Genomic DNA, 18,266 nt, shown 5'->3' with positions numbered 1-18,266 from the left:
AAATGTACATTATGTTATGCTCAGCTTCACTTTAAGTAATCCAGAGAGGTTAATGACTTACAAACAAGTGAGCAAAGTTGTAATTGTAACTCATATCTTTCTTTCCTCTCCATCTAGACCCCTCTCTTCAGGCTCTATTCTTCCATCATTCCCTGGGATTTGGGTGGTCTTGGGCACTCTTCTTCAAACCAACAAGATAAATTTTTGACCAGAGGAGATGAGTAGAAACTGAAAGTTTGCTCCATTTCCCCGATTGTGTGTTATTATGAATCACTTTCTGTTAAAACAAAACTGTCAAAGCACCAATTAAACATTTTAGGAGCCAACTAAGCTTCAAGGAGTAGATAGAATCACCTCCAATTTACAGTAAGGAGCAATAATCATTGCCTCATGTCATCTCCCATATGTGCCCCCTGTTGGGAGTCACGCCAGAGTTGGAGATGCGTCACTGGTGCTGACATGATGACGGAGTGGCATTCCCTGGAGACCTAGCCTTCCAAAGCCAAGCTGATAAATTCATGTGGCTTTCAGGAAGTTGATCTCAGGAACTAAAGCCAATGGAAACACAAAAACAGAGTAATGGAGAGATAGTAAAATACCTTGAATTTCAAAATCATTTTATATTTTATGAAATACTTTCACATACATTAATTTCCTATGTCACCCTCATGTAGACAGCTGTTATTTCCTTCTCACAGATGAGAAAATTTGGAGCTCAGAGTTTAACTAGTCAGCTCAAGAACAGTGAGCTTCCAAATCTAGGTCTCCTGATTCCAGGGAAAAGGTGAGAGTGTTTGAAGACAGAGGTTGTTTTTGTACGAAGGAGGGCGTGCCACAGTGGAATCAGCACCCGGATAGAGAGCTCTGCCTTCAACCAGTGGAGGGGAGGGGAGGCCAGTACTGCCCCAGACATGGGAGCAGACAGACAGCTGCCAGAGGTTTTCCTAACAGGTATCTGGGGCTGAACCCAGAGATGGGGCTGGCTGAAGGGACTAGGAAGAGCAGTGTCACTCTGTGCACGAGCAGAAGGGCGGCAGTGCTCCTGTTCGATGTGCATGTGCACTGCAAGCCGTGTCATAGAGGCAAGGCTGCTTTTCCTTAAGACGTGACATCTGCTTCCTGGCAACACTGAACCGCAGTGCAAGTGCTTGAGGCTCAGCTTAACGGTAAGAATACCAGATTTTGAGTCGGAAGGGCTAGTTTGAGTATCTCAGGAGACTACTAGAGCAAGTCAACGAAGGGAAGGGGGATGAGCTCTTAGACAACTGGCTTGAGGCCCAGCTTCTCCTCTGCCTGGAAACCCTGGTGCTCAGAGCTACTCCCAATGCCTCGAGGCCACGGCAAAGGCCCTTGTAGCACTACTTCTGTGGAGGACAAGGTTAGAGTTTGTCTCCTCCACAAATAGGGATTGTTTACTGATACTTGAATCAAAATCATCCATTTTGTCAGCTTTGTCATTAGAGCTGTGGGCAGCAAAATAGCTCAAAAACTTCCTTGCAGACATTCACCTGTAGACAGCAGCACAGCCCGCCCAGGCCTCCGCTAAGATGAGTGTCAAGGCACAGAATAAACACTTCATGTCATGGATCCCAGGGACACTGCTCTGGCTGTATTGACAGGCAGGTCCCATGGTGTGCCAGTGCCAGTGAGCTCCGATTTCTCATCAATCCCCAACTCCACATTCAGTGAACTCACGTGGGTAGCAAATGCCATACATCAGAACTATTTCCAGAAACATTCGCCAGCACAGGGGCACCTGGGTGGCTCATCTGTTGAGTGTCCCACTTCGGCTCACGTCATGATTTCACGGTTGGTGAATTCAAGCCCCACAAATGGCTGCTATCAGCGCAGAGCCTGCTTTGGATCCTCAGTCCATCTCTCTCTCCCTCCCCGGCTTGTACTCTCTCAAAAATAAATAAATATTTTTTTTTAATTTTTTTTTTTAACGTTTATTTATTTTTGGGACACAGAGAGACAGAGCATGAACGGGGGAGGGGCAGAGAGAGAGGGAGACACAGAATCGGAAACAGGCTCCAGGCTCCGAGCCATCAGCCCAGAGCCTGACGCGGGGCTCGAACTCACGGACCGCGAGATCGTGACCTGGCTGAAGTCGGACGCTTAACCGACTGCGCCACCCAGGCGCCCCAAAAATAAATAAATATTTAAAAAACAAACAAATAAAACATTTACCAGTACTTTTTTTTAACCAACGAAACAAAAACTTTTTGCGTATCACTGAAGTAGATAGAAGGTCTATGGACATGACTCATATTTCTGTTCATTTAGTATGGACAGCTGCTGCTTTTGAGTTCTCTACTAAGACCTCTTATGTTTCATAATTAAGGGGAAAAAATGTGTTGGGGAGCCTGGGTGGCTCAGTTGGTCAGGTGTCCAACTTCAGCTCAGGGCATGATCTTGTGGCTTGTGGGTTCAAGCGCCACACTGGGCTCTGTGCTGACAGCTCTCGGAGCCTGAAGCCTGTTTCAGATTCTGTGTCTCCCCCTCTCTGCCCTCACTCTCTTGTGCTCTCTCTCTCTCTTTCTCTCTTTCTCTCTCTCAAAAATAAATAGAAAAAAAGAAAGAAAGAAAGAAAGAGAAAGAAAGAAAGAAAGAAAGAAAGAAAGAAAGAAAGAAAGAAAGAAAGAAAATTGTACTAGAACATTTCAATCACCCTGAGTAAAAGTAATGCTAATTTGTGCTTTTAAACTCTGGGCCAGCATGTGTTGCACTTAGAAACCCAAGTGCATGCAGTAAAGGTACTAAATTTTTGGCTGATTCTCACACGGCATGGGCCACACCTTTTTTTTTTTTTTAATGCATATTGCATGCCTGACATATAGTAGACACTCAATTGTCTGTGCATTTGAAAGCAAGAACAGAGCAATGATAGTGATTTAGTTCACGCATGGACCCTAAATAAAACTGAACCATAGAAGGAAATTTAATAAGCCTTTCTTTGTTCATGACTCACAGAGGAATGCAGCAAAAAAGTGTGAAAGCCACAGCGTTTGACTATAAACGTAGCCATGTATGTATTGATATTGCACTTCTAAGACTTTGCCTTGCTTGTCTATAGGACTTCTGTCCACCGCCCACAAGAAGCACCCTACTGATTTCTGGGAAATGTGTAATAAGACTGTCAGTGATTTTTGCTCTAGCTTCTTTGCCAGGATGCATCACAGCTGCACTGTAGGGGCCTTCTGAGGATGCTGCTCTATCACCCTGAGCCTTCATAGTCTCGGACCTTTACTATCATCTGTAGCACAGTTAGGGGAAATGACCTCTACCCAGTTCTCTGTCCCACTTCCTAAGACAATAAGTTCTGGACTTCAAATAAGCATGCTTCTGTCCAGAGATGTTATCACACAGAGTGTCTTCAGCTTGGCATTCCAATCATCTATCAATGGTCCCAAACAGTCTTTCAGTTTGCGTGGGGATAGAGAATTGACTAAATAAAGCCATACCCCATGATACTTCTTTATGGACCTTGTCATACTAAAAAAAAAAAAAAAAAAATGTTGCCTTCACAGAACTGGAACAAATAATCCTAAAATTTGTTTGGAACCACAAAAGACACTGAATAGCCAAAGCAATCTTGAGAAAAAAAGAACAAACCTGGAAGTATCACAGTCCCAGATTTCAAGATATACTACCAAGCTATAGTACTGGCATAAAAATGTACACATAGGTCAACAGGACAGAAATGTTCCATTGGGCAGAGAGCCTGAAATAAACCCACACTTATATGGTCAACTAGTCTACAACAAAGGGAGAAAGAATATACAATGGGGAAAGACAGTCTCTTAAATAAATCGTCCTGGGAAAACCAGACAGCTACATGCAAAAGAATGAAACTGGACCAGTTTCTCATACCATATACAAAAATAATTTCAAAATGGTTTAGGACCTAAAAGTGAGACCTAAAACCATAAAAATCTTAAAAGAAAACTTTGGCAGTAATCTCTTTGACATTGGCCTTCACAGTATTTTTCTAGAATGGTCTCCTGAGGCATGGGAAACAAAAACAAAAATAAACTATTGGGACTACACCAAAATAAAAAGCTTTTGCACAGTGAAGGAAACCATCAACAAAACAACCCACTGAATGGGAGAACACATTTGTAAATCATATATCAGTTAAGGGGATTAATATACAAAATATGTAAAGAACTTATAAAAACTCAATGCCAAAAAAAAAAAAAATTCCAATTAGACATGGGTAGAGGACCTGAAAAAGGACCTTCTCTTTCCAAAGAAGACACACAGATGGGCAACAGACACTTGAAAAGATGCTCAACATCATTCATCATTAGGGAAATACAAACCAAAACTACAATGAGATATCACCTCACACTCCTCTGAGTGGCTAGTATCCAAGAGACAAGAAATAACAAGCATTGACAAGGATGTGGAGACAAGGGAAAGCTGGAGCTCTGTTAGTGGGGATGCAAACTGGTGCAGACACTGTGGAAAACAGTATGGAGGTTTCTCAAAAACTTAAAAACAGAAATAATATATGACCCAGTAATTCAACTACTAAGTATTTACCCAAAGAATATGAAAACACAAATCCAGAAAGATATATGCACCCCTATGTTTATTGCAGTGTTATTTGCAATAGCCAATATATGGAAGTAACCTAAGTGTCCATCCATAGATGGATAAAGGCGTGATATATATAGATTATAGATGTAGATATAGATATATAGATACAGATATAGAGATATAAACACACATACATACAATGGAGTATTACTCAGCCATAAAAAAAAGAATGAGATCTTGCCATTTGCAACAACATGGATGGACCTAGAAGGTATTAAGCTGAGCGAAAGATGCCTTAAATAGCAGGAAAGCAAGTGTCAATATACTAGAGTCAAGGTTATTGGAGGAAACATTCTTCATTATACACCAACAAGTTGAGAGTCCAAAGTAAACATGTTCTACTCAGGAGGAAGGTAAGGTATTACCTAATTATAAGCTTCAAAAATATCCATGTTCCATTTCTAGCCCATCTACAACACCCTGTTATTTAGAATAAATATAAATAAAGCCATAGCAGTAGAGCTAGAAGGAAACATGTAAAATATCAAGGTACTGACAATGAGGAAGAAAGTATCCATTTAGAATACAACATTGGAGTCCTTGCAGAAGATGCTCAACCTGTGAACTTCAGACCCCTAGTGGAAGGCAGAGGGATTACACAGGGTTCCCAAATCCACCTGAAAAGTTGAGTAGAGAGCAAGGGAGTAAGGGGAGATGAAATTGGAGAGGAGGCCAAGACCCATGTAAGGACTTAGCCACCTAAGGACAGTGAGAAGCTTTTGAAGCAGAGCAGTGAGATGATCAGGTTTGTGTTTTGAAAAGATGACTGGCAGCAGGGTGAAAATAGGGATGGGAAGAGAGGCTGTTGCCATGGTAGTTCCAACAATAAACAATGGTGGCTTGGCATAGGAAGTGGCAGTGAGAGTGGAGAAAAGTGGACAAAGCCAAGACACTGTAAAAGATATAAGTGGCAACTATTGGAGACCAAGATTAAGGGAAATGAAGGAAAGATGACTTCCTGGCTTCTGAGCAACTAGGTGGATGATGATACCATTCACTAAGACTGAAAATATTGGAGGTAGAGCAGGTTTTGGAGAGACTAAGTTCAGTTTTGAATATGATGGGTTGGAGAGACCCAAAAGGCCTCTATGAAGTAATGACCAGTAGGCTATTGGATAGATACCAATGTGAGTGGACTTATATCTCAATTTGAAGCAGGGGAAAGACATGCTTGCCTAGGGAAAGAGTATCCAGTGAGAACAGGAGCTTAGCGTCTGGTTAGACAAAGGGGACACGCTGGAAAAGGAATATAAGGCCAAGAGGACTGCCTGGATACACCTGAGGGCTGAGGATCAGCAGTTGTTAAAAGGACAGAGTGATATGCCAAAAACTTTCAAAAGTAAATAGGGGTGCTCTTGCTGGAAAATTAAACCATTGATTTATATTTATAACATCCAGGACTCCATACGTGGTTAAAACATAAAGATATGTATGCTCGGTGAGAAAAGCAGATGAGAAAATAACATATAGATTAGGGAATCAATGAAAGAAACAAGGTGACTGTTTTGCTAATGTTCGTGGTGGTGTGCTTTAAAAGGCTGGAAAACTTGACTACACTTTGACATTGGTATGTGGTAGCTTCACTGTTCTCTGAAAACTTTCTAAGTGTAGAAGGTTCACACCCAGCTCTGCTGGGCTCTCCAGGCCCAATGTGATTGCATGCCAGAGCACTGAGGCATCTGATTTTGCAATCTTGGGGCCAGGAAGTTGGATTTGGCCCAGAATTTGTTGGATTACTTCAGATTTTTAGGGGTTTTTCTCCCCTCTTTGATGAACATTTCAGCCTAATCAAAAAATCTCAAATCTCACAATATAGCTTTAGAAAGCAACAAACCAAATCAAATAAATGATTTGAACGTTGAAAGAATACACAGCACAGCACTCTTATCAGCACTCCGGGGTCTTTACCTGAGGACTGGCCTTTTTCCCTTCCAGCAAGCTGTTTTCATAAGTAATGCTGCCACCTAGCAGTCTTCTTGCAAATCACCATTTTGAATTGAAGGCACATTTTAGCTTTGTCTCTGGTTCACCGTATTTGAGTTGAACTTGAGCAAAACTTGAAATATAAATTTAACTATCTTTGAAAAATACTTTTTCCACAAATACTGGTCTTGAAACCATTATTTGGAAAACAACAGACTGTTGTAAGCAATTCAGCTGAGATGAAATTGATGGCAAAAGGTAAAACACCTTCTAGGTAAGACTTTGTACGTTTAGGGGAGCCTGGGTGGCTCAGTTGGTTAGGCATCTGAATTGGGCTCAGGCCATGATCTCACAGTTCGTGGGTTTGAGCCCTGCATTGGGCTCTGTGCTGACAGTGCAGAGCCTGGAGCCTGTTTCGTATTCTGTGTCTCCCTCTCTCTCTCTCTGCCCTCCCTCCCTTGCTTGTGCTCTCTCTCTCTGTCGAAAATAAACATTAAAATTTTTTTAAAAAAAGACTTCAGTACATTTATAACTAATACAAACCTCCATGTCTATCTCCTTAGGGGAAATAGATCAATATTTTTTTGTTGAAAGTGGGTAGATATGAAGTGTGGGTGATCAGTCTCAATAAGGAACAGCTTTTTGACCAGAGGACCTTCAAACTGAAGGAATCATAAATGTCCAACGGAAACCTAAGAGACATTTTAATTCACATCAAGAGCTTGACTCACAAAGTAAGCCAAAGTTGCTTTTTAAAAAAGATGAATAAGATCTAGAGATCTGTTGTACATGATTATGCTTATAGTCAACAATATTGTATGGTACACTTAAAAAATTTTTTAAGAGGATAGATCTCATGTTGTATTCTTATCAAAATATAATACAATACAATCTCATAAATTTTTGTGTTTTCACAAAGGTAAAAAAAAATCTAACATTTATTGAATGTTTGCTATTTGCCCAAACACCAAGCAAAGCACTTTCTTGGTACTGTGTTCATTACACAAATCTCTAAGAAGGTATTACAGTAAATAATCTTATTGATACAGGAGGACCTGAGCCTTGGGGATGGTGACAAGGCAAGTGAGTGTTGGAGGGGGTTACAAACCCAGATGGTCTGATTTCAGAACTTGGGCTCTTACCTACCAGCAATCTATCAGAAGCAAATAGATGCCAGATTTTCAGAAGGTTAAAACACTTAGCAGAACGGAGTAAGTTTCTATTTTCTACTTGGGTTGCTTTTTAAATGCATGAAAGAAAATGTTCTCAGTTTGGTCCGAGTGACCTTTGTCTTACCTCCTGTTTTGTTACAAACTACTAAACATTGTAAGAATTTTTAACTCTACCAGAGCTCCCCTGTTCAATGACTACTGGCCTGCTAGATTGGTAGATATTTTGGCCAGTTTTGCCACCTCTCTATTTTAGTGACATTTCATTTCTTCATGTCTTGGGAAGGAGTGTCTTTCTTGTTGATATCACTGCTCTGCACTTAGCTCTCAGTGGACACGTTTGTCCTGGATGTTCTCACTCAGGGATATCTGTACATCATACCCTGAGGAGATTACTTGGGCAAGCATGTCTCTGAAGACCATTTGAATGTGTGTGTGGCTCATGCTCTGCTACAGGTGCTTCTCAGACTTTAAGGTGCATTCAAATCACCTAGAAATCTTGTTAAAGTGCAGGACCTGAGATTTTGCATTTTTAACAACTTCTCAGATGAAGCTGATGGTGCTGGTCCATGGACCATGAGTATTAAGGTGCTCAAAACTCCTCAGTTTTTCTTGGGTCTGAGGAGAAAATCTGGCTTATTTCCGAAGTCAGGGAGGAAAACCTTCCCCATAATTTTCTCATTTTTCCTGTTTTTATGTATCCAATCATAAAAATCAGGGTATAAATCAAGTTATGTATTTTTATATTTTTAAACAAAGGTATCCATAAAAGCTATTTTAAAAATAAAATCCATTTGGGCCCTAAATCCATTGGTTCAAACTTTTCTTCTTGGATTCAAAGTCTTTGCAATTTATACCCCTACCATAAATGAGATCATGGAGACTCATTCTGGAAACTTCTAGAACAATTGGGCTACCCGAGAGCTGCCCAACCGCCAATCCTATCTTGGGGGAAGCAGGCATAAGGCTCCTATTGTCCGTATATGCTAAATCCAGAACTCTGGGCATTAAAAAGACCAAAATCAAACTTTAGATTTGCTCTGGATTTAGCTCCCTGACCCAGTGGTCCTATTTTAACAATTGTGGAATTTCCTGGGTTTATTCAGAGTCCTCTTTTAGGTACTTTTGTCCCTATATTCTTCCTGTTATTGTCAGCATCACTCATTTTTGCTCTAACAAGGAGATATACAGTACATACAACAGAGGCAAGTGTAAAACTGCTACACTTAGTTCCCAAGATCAAATGGCACAAGAGTGAAATGAGTGAGACATAGAAATTGGCCATTTTCAAAAGAAAAAAAAATTCATTGCCTGTGTACTCAGTATAAGTGACCAGAATAATGTTATTCAGTCTAGGAAGGCGTTAATAGAACAGTGCCTAGGACAAAGGAGGTAATGGGCCTCCTCTAGTTTGCACTGGCCAAGCCATACTTGGGGTACTATGGCGTTCAGATATGTGTGTACACGGGTGTGTGTGTGTGTGTGTGTGTGTGTGACTCAGTGAAAGTATGGGAAGGCAAAAGGAAGAGCAGTCATGATTTAGGAGAAACAATGAAAAAGACCCAACAGATTTCAAAAAGATAACCTTTCTCTTTTTGAAGATAAGTGGTGGAAAGAAGTTGAGAGAATTTCAAACTGTGTTATAAGTTAAAGGACCTAGAGATATTTGCCTTCGAAGTGTGTCTATGCGGGTTTTAGAGCAGAAGTTACTTAAGACCCGTTAATGGGTGGATGGACGGATGAATGGATAGACGGATGAACAGACAGACAGGCTATCTATTGAATATATTATATGTGTCAGGCGCTCTACCAAGAACTCCACATGTACTGAATGATTTCATTCTCCAAAAAAATCCTTTAAAATTAGTATTATCCCCATGTGAAAGCTACTAAATATAAGGCAGAGATAAATTAAGTGACCTGTCCAAAGTCATTGACCGGGTGATTCCATAGCTTGTGCTCTTAACCTCTATTTAATAGCCCTATGTGACAGCTATGGAAGTTCAGTACTCAGATGTCCCTTAAAGAAATAACTTGCTGGCCGGCTGTGAAAAGTACAGTCAGCTGACAGCCTCCAGCTGTTAATATCTCCGGGATCTCCTTGTGCCTTCTACCAGAGACCATACTGTTTCTGAGAAGCCCCAGTGACTGAGTATGGCAGGGGTTGCAGGACCTGGATATTTCTGCATTATGGGCTCCTCTAATAGATAGTCTTTTCTCAGGGTATCTCCATGAAGTTGTCACAGACTTTGTCAGATCAGCACTGCAGTCTGAGGCTCTCTCTGCCCACTCCTGCTCCCTGCCCTTTTACCTACTATAGGAGTCATCCTGAAAACAACAGAAAAGAAACTTCTTTCACTCCAACATCCATCTCATTGTCTGCTTCCTGAGGGACCCAACTGTGCTTCCTGAGGGACACACACTGTGTCTTCAAATATTTGGAATGTTATCATATAAAAGGGCATTTAGAATTGTTTTCATATAGTGATGAAGTATTGGATTAGGAGAAACTGACTGAACTACTAAGGAAGCAGCTTTCACATATACATAGGGAAGAACTTTCTAACAACTAAAACTGCACAAACATGGGGATAGGCTGCCTCAACACTGATGAGTTTTCAGTAGTCACTGCAGTCATTCAGGCCAAGAGGAAAACCACTTGTTGTAAGGTCGTGTGACATTACCACAACCCCCACCCCATACATCATGGAACATCTAAGATGCTAAACATCCCCAATGCTAAGTGAGTACAAAAACCAAATTGTTTAGGAAGCCACACCAGGAAGACCATAACTTTGAGTTTTCAGTGGTTTGATGAGTCTGGTTTCATACATCCACACTTGTATACTCCCAGGACAGCCCAGTGGTACTCTATGCCAGACCACCTATTGTCCACATGCTTTTATTTCTTTTATTTAGTCAAAGAACTCCTAGCAAGTGAGTTAAGGCTATAAGCTCATTTGTCCACATGGGCTCATTTGGCAGGATCAAAAACGAACTGTGCATATGTTTTGTGAAACATACTGTAATACTGAGTTCAGTATCAGATAAAATTTTAATGACACCCTCCACTGACACCTGGTTCTAAAGCTCAATAACCTGCATACTTGAGACTGAAAGATTCTCTTCCTCAAAGTTGTTGCCTCCTTCCCTTCATCGAGACACGGGCACACCAATGAGGAGACACATACTTGCCCCCTTCCAGCATTTCCACAATGACCAAATTACATAAGTAATTATATATTTCAGATGATAAAATAAAAGGTGGGAAAGTCTGGCAGGAAAACAGTAACCTAGTCAGCATAGAAATCTGTATGTAAGGAGACATTCATTAGGTGTGCAAATATTTACTAAGCATCTGCCAAAGGTTAGACTTTCTTACAGGGGCCAACGGCCCAAGGATGTGCTCCACAGAGTTCCCTGATTTCCTGGCACATGCTTTCAAATGCCATTGAGAGGGGCGCCTGGGTGGCTCAGTCGGACAAGTGTCTGACTTTGGCTCAGGTCATGATCTCGTGTTTCGTGGGTTCAAGCCCTGCCTTGGGCTCTGTGCTGACAGCTCAGGGCCTGGAACCTGCTTTGGATTCTGTGTCTCCCTCTCTCCCTGCCCCTCCCCCACTTCCTCTCTCCCTCTCTCTCTCTTTCAAAAATAAATAAACATTTAAAAAAGTAAAAATTAACAAAACAAATGTCATTGAGGAAGCCTGCTGACCCTTCACTGAGAGAAGCAATCAAAGCCACAATCACAGTGACCTGTAGAACCTCCAGTCTGATGTCTTTTCCCTCTCTCCCCACCCCCAAATTTCTGCAGCATCCCTGCCATTTATAATCTATATTTGTAAGACATATTTCATTATACTTAAAGTGCTTTGAAGCCAATTCATAAAATTTGCAAGGGGAGTTCAAAAAAAAAGCAAGCTCAGCAATATTTGGGGACTTTTAAAACTGATGACACAGCTGACCTATTGGAGACACAGGCAGTGGGAGGGCCCTCACTGGTATAAATAAATAGGAATCTCTGTCCTCAGAACCCACAGTTTAGACTCAGAGCTGAAGTCTGAACTCCACCTTGAGGCAGAATGAGGTTCTCCCTGGGATTTCTGCTTCTCATGCTGTTGGTCTACAGCATCACTCCAGTCCATGGTGAGAACTTTCACTTATCTTCTCATTGTGCTTTGAGCAGAAATAGTCTTCAGCATTTCTTTCCTTTTTTTTTTAATTAAAAAATGGGGAGCAATATGACTGAAATGGGAAGGGGGAGATTACCTAAGTACTCCTAGGTTTCTAAAAGTAATATGCTTAGAGATTTAACTCTTAGAGGTTAGAGACACTTATGTTGTTAAGATTATTATCCATAGATAGAGATACTGAAGTTCAGCGTCCGTGTGACTTATCGTTGGTTTGTCTATTCCTGGTCTTTTTCAGATGCAGCTCTGCTATAACTAATTCTTTCCATGTATATATCTTCTTGGCTCTGCCTTTCAGTGCTACCCCTTCCGACTAAACCCTTTATAGGGTTTAAAGATAATTGACCTCAACAGGTTGGTCTCCTGCAGAGAACGTTTGGTGCAATTCTATTTGGCTAGCTCTGATGTGAGCTACTGTAAGCACAACATGGGTACTTAAGTACATGCTTTCTGCAAAGACATAGACTTCCAAGTCTAAATGGGGTGACGATTGTATAAATAGATAAACATCTAGTTGAAGTTGTAAGTTTTTATACAGCTGAGGAAATCCAAGGCATGTGCCTTGGATTTATATGATATAGTCTGAATGATATAGTCTGCTCAGGTATAAAAAACAAATTTTTGCTCTTAAAGTGTAAGGCATTGTTTTTCAATTATTTTGCTTCACATGCTATTTTTATTCTTCAAGAACTTCATCTCTCACCTCCTCCATAAAGCTGTCCCATTGCCCTGGCAAAGTCCTCTGTTCCCATCATGTAGTTTGGATCCCGGGTGTGAAATACAACATTCTGTGACATTTTAGTTTTTGTTCATTTGTTTCGTCCACCAAATTGTAAATGCCTTGAGAACCAGGGCCCTTTTATTTGCAAATATGTGTCAAGCATTGTGTTAGGCACTGGGCTTAAGAGGGTAGACTTCATTAAAATACATGAGATAGAGTAACTTATAAAAGTATCTAGTACTAATGACTTCTGTTATTGAATAAAAATAGTCTTGAATTTTTATTATCAGCTTTCGTTGGTAATAATTTGCAACCGAGATGAAGGACCAGCGTATTAAAATACATATATATATATATATATATCTCGTATTAAAATACATACATATATATATACATACATATATATATACATATATGTATGTATGTATATATGTGTATATATATATACATATATATGTATATATGTGTGTATATATATATCTCGTATTAAAATACATACATATATATATACATACATATATATACACATATATGTATGTATGTATATATGTGTATATATATATATATGTAGATATATATATATGTATGTATATATATCTCCCGTGGTGTTTCCTTGGAGAGACAAGGAAGGGGGTGGTGAGCATGATGAGAACAGCTTATTACTACTCTGGGGACACTGTAAGGGATTCATGTCTTTGGTTTTTATGCGTTTGGAGGGAAGATCAAATCAGTTGATTTTACACTGTATGAATTATAAGTGAGTTTTAAGTCCCCAGAGCAGTGGTTCTCAAATTTTATTATACAATCACCTGAGCACCAATATAATGCTATCACAAATTTCAATAGGTGTCGTACTTTTAGAAAGCTAATTTTATTTTTAAGGTTTTGGTAGAAAATGTTCGAAAATAAGCCAAGACAAGCAGAAATACACAAACTAAAAGCATCTGGGTGAAAGCGCCAACTTGAAATTTTTAAATCTTCAAATGCACCGTATGAAAGATTAGTAATTAAATTCAAGTTATGAATTATATGTCAAAGGGATTAAAATAACTGATTGTGTTTACAGGTGTTCTGGAGGCCTTTAACACAAACTTAAAGTGTAAATGCGTCCAAGAGACCTCAGCCTTTATCCCCATCCAACTCATTGAAAAGCTTCAGGTCTTGCCTCCTGGGAATGGGTGCCCAAACAAAGAAATCATGTAAGTTGCAGGAGAAAAATGTATGTGATTCTTTTCTCCCAATGAAAATCAGATCAAATGTTGCCATATAGTATTTTTTTAGTATTGTTGACATACAATGTTTCATTAATTTCATATGTACAGCATAGTATTCTTATTCAAGAATCTCAAAGGGATTGATTTTGAGAGTTGCTAACAACTCTCAAGCTAATAATGGGACTCAATAATATTTGTTAAGTACCTACTTTGCAGCGGCCCTGAGTTAATAAGTGCTTTATTCACATTCATTCATCATATTCCTTTAACAGGCATTAAGTTACGTCTAGTGTTATCACTGCTCTGCAGGTGCAGAAACTGAGGCTTAGGGAGGTTAACCAACTGCCCTGAGGCAAACCCTTAGAAAGGGACAGAACCAGGACTCCACCGAGGTGTTCCCCCTCCAAGCCTCTTCTCTCCTACCAAATTCAAATCACCAGCAGAAGCAGACACTTTGTTCCCCAGAAGTTAAAGAGCAAGAAAATAAGTACCCACTACAGTCCTTGGTCTGAACATCTATTTTATGGGACAGTCCCTTAGCTTTAAGATCTACCAACGTTGATACCATTACTCTGATTGAAGAGTTAGACTATGGAGTCAGCTGTGGCTGCGAGAAGTTTAATAGGTATTTTCTTTAACTGAAATAGCATGATCTCTTGTTTCTGTGACCCTTTTCAGTACTTTCAGAGAAATCTGTTGATACTTCTATCATAACATTTTCCATGGCACATCAAATGAGAATTTACACATTGCATGCAAAGCCCCTAGTATAGTGCCTGGCACAACAGTAAATGTAACAAATGTTCAGTAAATGTTAGCTGTGATTATTATAGCATCACTGTGTTGAAGCAATCAGGTTTGTGGCTCTCTTTCTCTCTTCCATTCTCTCTCTCACCAGAAATAAGTTCCTTATAGACAGGGATCAGATTTATTTGTTTCTCTACTCCCAATGCTTTATCCCTTACCTGGCATAGAGCACAGGTACAAGCAATGTTGGATTGTTACACTGCATTTTTTTAAATAATCCTATAGATCTTTTGTGTATCACTACTTGGAACTTTGATTTCTCCTTCCTAGATCTATCTTTATGAGCCAAGCATCCACAGCTCGTGGACATATTAGGCACAGCATCTTTCTCCACATTTCCTGACTTTACTCTCACTAGCAGCTCTGCCCCTGTACTTCTTTAGACATTTGATATGTTTGTAATCAGCCACTTTTTGTTTGTCCCATTTTGATATGTGCTTTGGGTGTCACACTAGTTGTGTTCAACTTGTAAAAAAGAAATATGGGATATCAAAAATGTGTGCAAAAATTTTTCATTAAAAAGGCATTATACTTTTCCTAATGTCTTCACTGATGAAGGTTCTAACTAACCCACAATTATTGGTCTCAAACTCAGAGATGTCAAGTCCAGCCATGACCTTGAGAGCAGTTCCTCTGGCTGCATAGAAACCTGAGATTCTCTCTCTCTCTCTCTCTCTCTCTCTCTCTTTTATTACATTTCCTCTGTCATGAGTCAAGTCTCTTACCTCTCAACCTGAGGAAGCAATGCACCCCAACTTTCTCTTCGTTAACAATAATCATTTTGAAGGGGCAAAAATTTGATTTTATATCTTGTCACCAAATTCTGTATTTCTGAATTTTAACCAGATATAGAAACAAAAGCTGGAAATTACAAGAAATACATAGCAATCGGTAAAAATGCTGTGAGTCCAGATGGTCAGAAATCTATTTTCCCTCATGAACTCAAAAACCAAATTGGAAGACTCTGCCCAAGAACCCCAAAATGCTGTGACCTCTGACCTCTCTAAGATTCATTTACAAGGGTGGAGTTTCAAAGCTAGATGGACAGATCCTTCTTGCTAAGGTGAAGGTGAAGAAATCGTTTTGCTCAGAGGTCACCCCGATAGAGGGTTGAGTGTCCCTGGTCACTATCACCTAGGAGACCTCACATCTTTCACTGCAGGTAAAACATTCAGCACTGTGTCTGGCACTTATTGATAACTATTCAGATCCTGCCCATGTAGAGTGGTGGCTAAAAGTGTGGGTTCTGGAGGCAGATAACCTTCATTCGAATGCTGCCCTGCTCTTGCATTTGTCGTGCCATCTTGGGCAAGTTATTTAAACTCTCTAAACCTCAGGTTCCTCATCTAAATGTAAGGAAATAATAGTTCTCTAGCAAAGGACTTGTGTGAGATTGACATAATCCATGTTACCTGCTGAGGATAGTGATTGGCGCATTGTAAGTGCTTGATCAATATTAGCTATTATTGTTGCTGCTTTTGTTGTTATCGAATCTCTCAGAGCAGTGAAAGCCTCACTAACTAGAGGTTCAACAAAATGCCAGGGGCACTCGGAGCGATCAGCTCTGTAACCTCTCCCACATTAAATGTCATTGGATCTGCTTTTCAAATAAAATTTTCTCAAGAGAGTGTTTCCTATCGTTTATTTTGTTCTCCCAAGCTCAACAGACAACCATCTATTTTATGGGACATAAAGATAATGTGATATAGATTTAGAAGTGAGCCAATCTTAGAGTCAGCTATTTGGTCCACCTCCAATTCATGTAAAGATTGTCAGCAAAGCATTAACCCCTGACACGTAAGATTCTGTTAACCTCATCTTCAGCTCCACTGGCTCACACACAGATCCCAAACTGCCCACCTCCAATTTCACTTCATCCGGGAATATTTTTCTACTCCACTCTCCTTAAGGGCCGGATTGACTAAAATGTAACACTGCCTTATTTTTATTATTTTTCTTTCCCCTCAGAGTTTGGAAGAAGAATAAGTCAGTTGTATGCTTGAACCCTCAAGCTAAATGGATACTAAAATTAATAAAAATGTTACAGAGGTAAGTCAGACATCCCAAGGGTTTTCAGATTCCAATTTGTACTGAAGGGCTTCCCTTTCATGGGTAGTCAAAATGGGGACCATTTTAATTATGTATTTATTTTTAATGTTTATTTATTTTTGAGAGAGAGACAGAGTGCACGACTGGGGCAGGGGCATAGAGAGAGGGAGGATCTGAAGTGGGTTCTGCACTGACAGCAGACAGCCCGGTCGGTGCATGGCTCAAACCCACGAACCATGAGATCATAACCTGAGCCGAAGTCAGATGCTTAACCGACTGAGCCACCTAGAAGCCCCTAAATGGGGACCATTTTAAATTTATGAGAAATTCCCAAGACAAATATCCATTCTTCACTATTATTACTTTTCAAATGAGTAAGGGTGACTCATTTCAGTAGCTCAATAAACTAAATGGAAAGTCAATATGCACAACAGTCCTTGTTTGATATCTTTAAGGAAAACCAGTTTTTACTAAGTCTCTCTGTGAATATGACTCTCTTGTTTTTGTTTTTATTTCACAGAAAAAGTGCTGTTTCAACTCCATGAGCTCCAGCGTTTAAGAGTCAACTGATGCCAATATCCCTTCTAAGGACACCTGCCTATGCCCCTCCTCCTGCTCTGGGTTTTAGTTTTGTATTTGGCTGAGTCTTTCCAAGAAAAAGAACTTCCCCATATAAGCAAGCATGAAAATATATGTTAAATAAGCTTACAGAAGCTGATGCGGCCAACTTGAGCTTTTTAAAAATTATAGTACCCTTATACACTTGGACTTTGCATTTTTATCAATCAGAAAGAAAGTTTCCTTGAGGATGCTTAGTAATAAATCACACCGGTTTCTTTGAATAGTATACCTCTGGTTTACACTAAATTTTCCTAGAAACTAGGGGAACAAGAATTTAAACCTCAAATCTGAACATGTGGCTTGAGTTAAGAAGGAAATGATGGAATTCATTTCAATCATTTCACACCATAAGAAAAGCAGGATTCCATAAGGGACTGAAACCTGCCTGGGAAACCCAGGGAATTTCATAAGAGACAGAGGGCTCTCATAGTAGCTATCTTCCATTTAAAAGCTCACTATTGAAAAAAATGGAGTCCTTTTCATTCGAAAGAGTTCTTTTACGAGATTTACTGTCCTGGACAAAAACTAAAAACATTCAACAATCTCCAGACTTAAATTCGTAGAATATTCAGGAAAAGCATTTAAAAACTGATATTCAGATGTCTTCTTTTATACATTTGCTTTGATGAACTTTTCTTACTCATATCTTTTGCACAGACTTTTTTTTCCCTTGGTTTCTGGTACCTGATTCTTTAATGCTTCCTGTTGATCTAATGCTATTCAATAAACTCAAGTAAACGTTTTACTTAATTATGAGGAACTCATTCTTAATAGAGCATTTGCTCAAATTTAGACACTCTGACTCATCACAATGAAAAGTAGGACTTCATCATGTTAATTTTTGCTTGCATGATGCTTGCCTTTTACAGTTGTTTTAAATTATGTGGCAATGGGTGAGTGAAGTTATTCCTGATATTAATACAGGGGGAAAATGCTTGACTATGAGAGCTTCTTTTCCTTGATATACTCA

At 39.7% G+C, this 18,266-nt stretch overlaps 1 protein-coding gene across 2 annotated transcripts; it reads left to right on the top strand.

Moving 5' to 3' along the window:
* The first annotated feature begins 11,714 nt into the window (after positions 1-11,714).
* CXCL13 (C-X-C motif chemokine ligand 13) lies at positions 11,715-18,046 on the top strand. Of its 2 annotated transcripts, XM_043572410.1 has the most exons (4): positions 11,715-11,840; positions 13,672-13,804; positions 16,595-16,675; positions 17,196-18,046. In XM_043572410.1, the coding sequence occupies exons 1-4, from the start codon at positions 11,777-11,779 to the stop codon at positions 17,218-17,220; spliced, it is 303 nt and encodes a 100-aa protein (XP_043428345.1). In that variant the 5' UTR covers positions 11,715-11,776; the 3' UTR covers positions 17,221-18,046. The 2 variants fall into 2 exon arrangements, with proteins under 2 accessions (XP_043428345.1, XP_043428346.1); XM_043572411.1 differs by lacking the exon at positions 17,196-18,046 and having other exon boundaries at positions 16,595-16,679.
* Positions 18,047-18,266: the final 220 nt, after the last annotated feature.

This window comes from Prionailurus bengalensis, chromosome B1 (assembly GCF_016509475.1).
Source record: "Prionailurus bengalensis isolate Pbe53 chromosome B1, Fcat_Pben_1.1_paternal_pri, whole genome shotgun sequence".
Classification (NCBI taxonomy): Eukaryota; Metazoa; Chordata; class Mammalia; order Carnivora; family Felidae; genus Prionailurus; species Prionailurus bengalensis.
Note: the sequence above shows the minus strand (reverse complement) of the source record. Positions and strands in the feature narration are given on the sequence as shown.

Bases quoted from the DNA above. Each gene is read 5' to 3' on its own strand.
- CXCL13 (XM_043572410.1), top strand. From the start codon at position 11,777: ATGAGGTTCTCCCTGGGATTTCTGCTTCTCATGCTGTTGGTCTACAGC. The intron at 11,841-13,671 runs GTGAGAACTTTC...TTGTGTTTACAG, and splicing joins CAGCATCACTCCAGTCCATG to GTGTTCTGGAGGCCTTTAAC. The intron at 13,805-16,594 runs GTAAGTTGCAGG...CTTTCCCCTCAG, and splicing joins TGCCCAAACAAAGAAATCAT to AGTTTGGAAGAAGAATAAGT.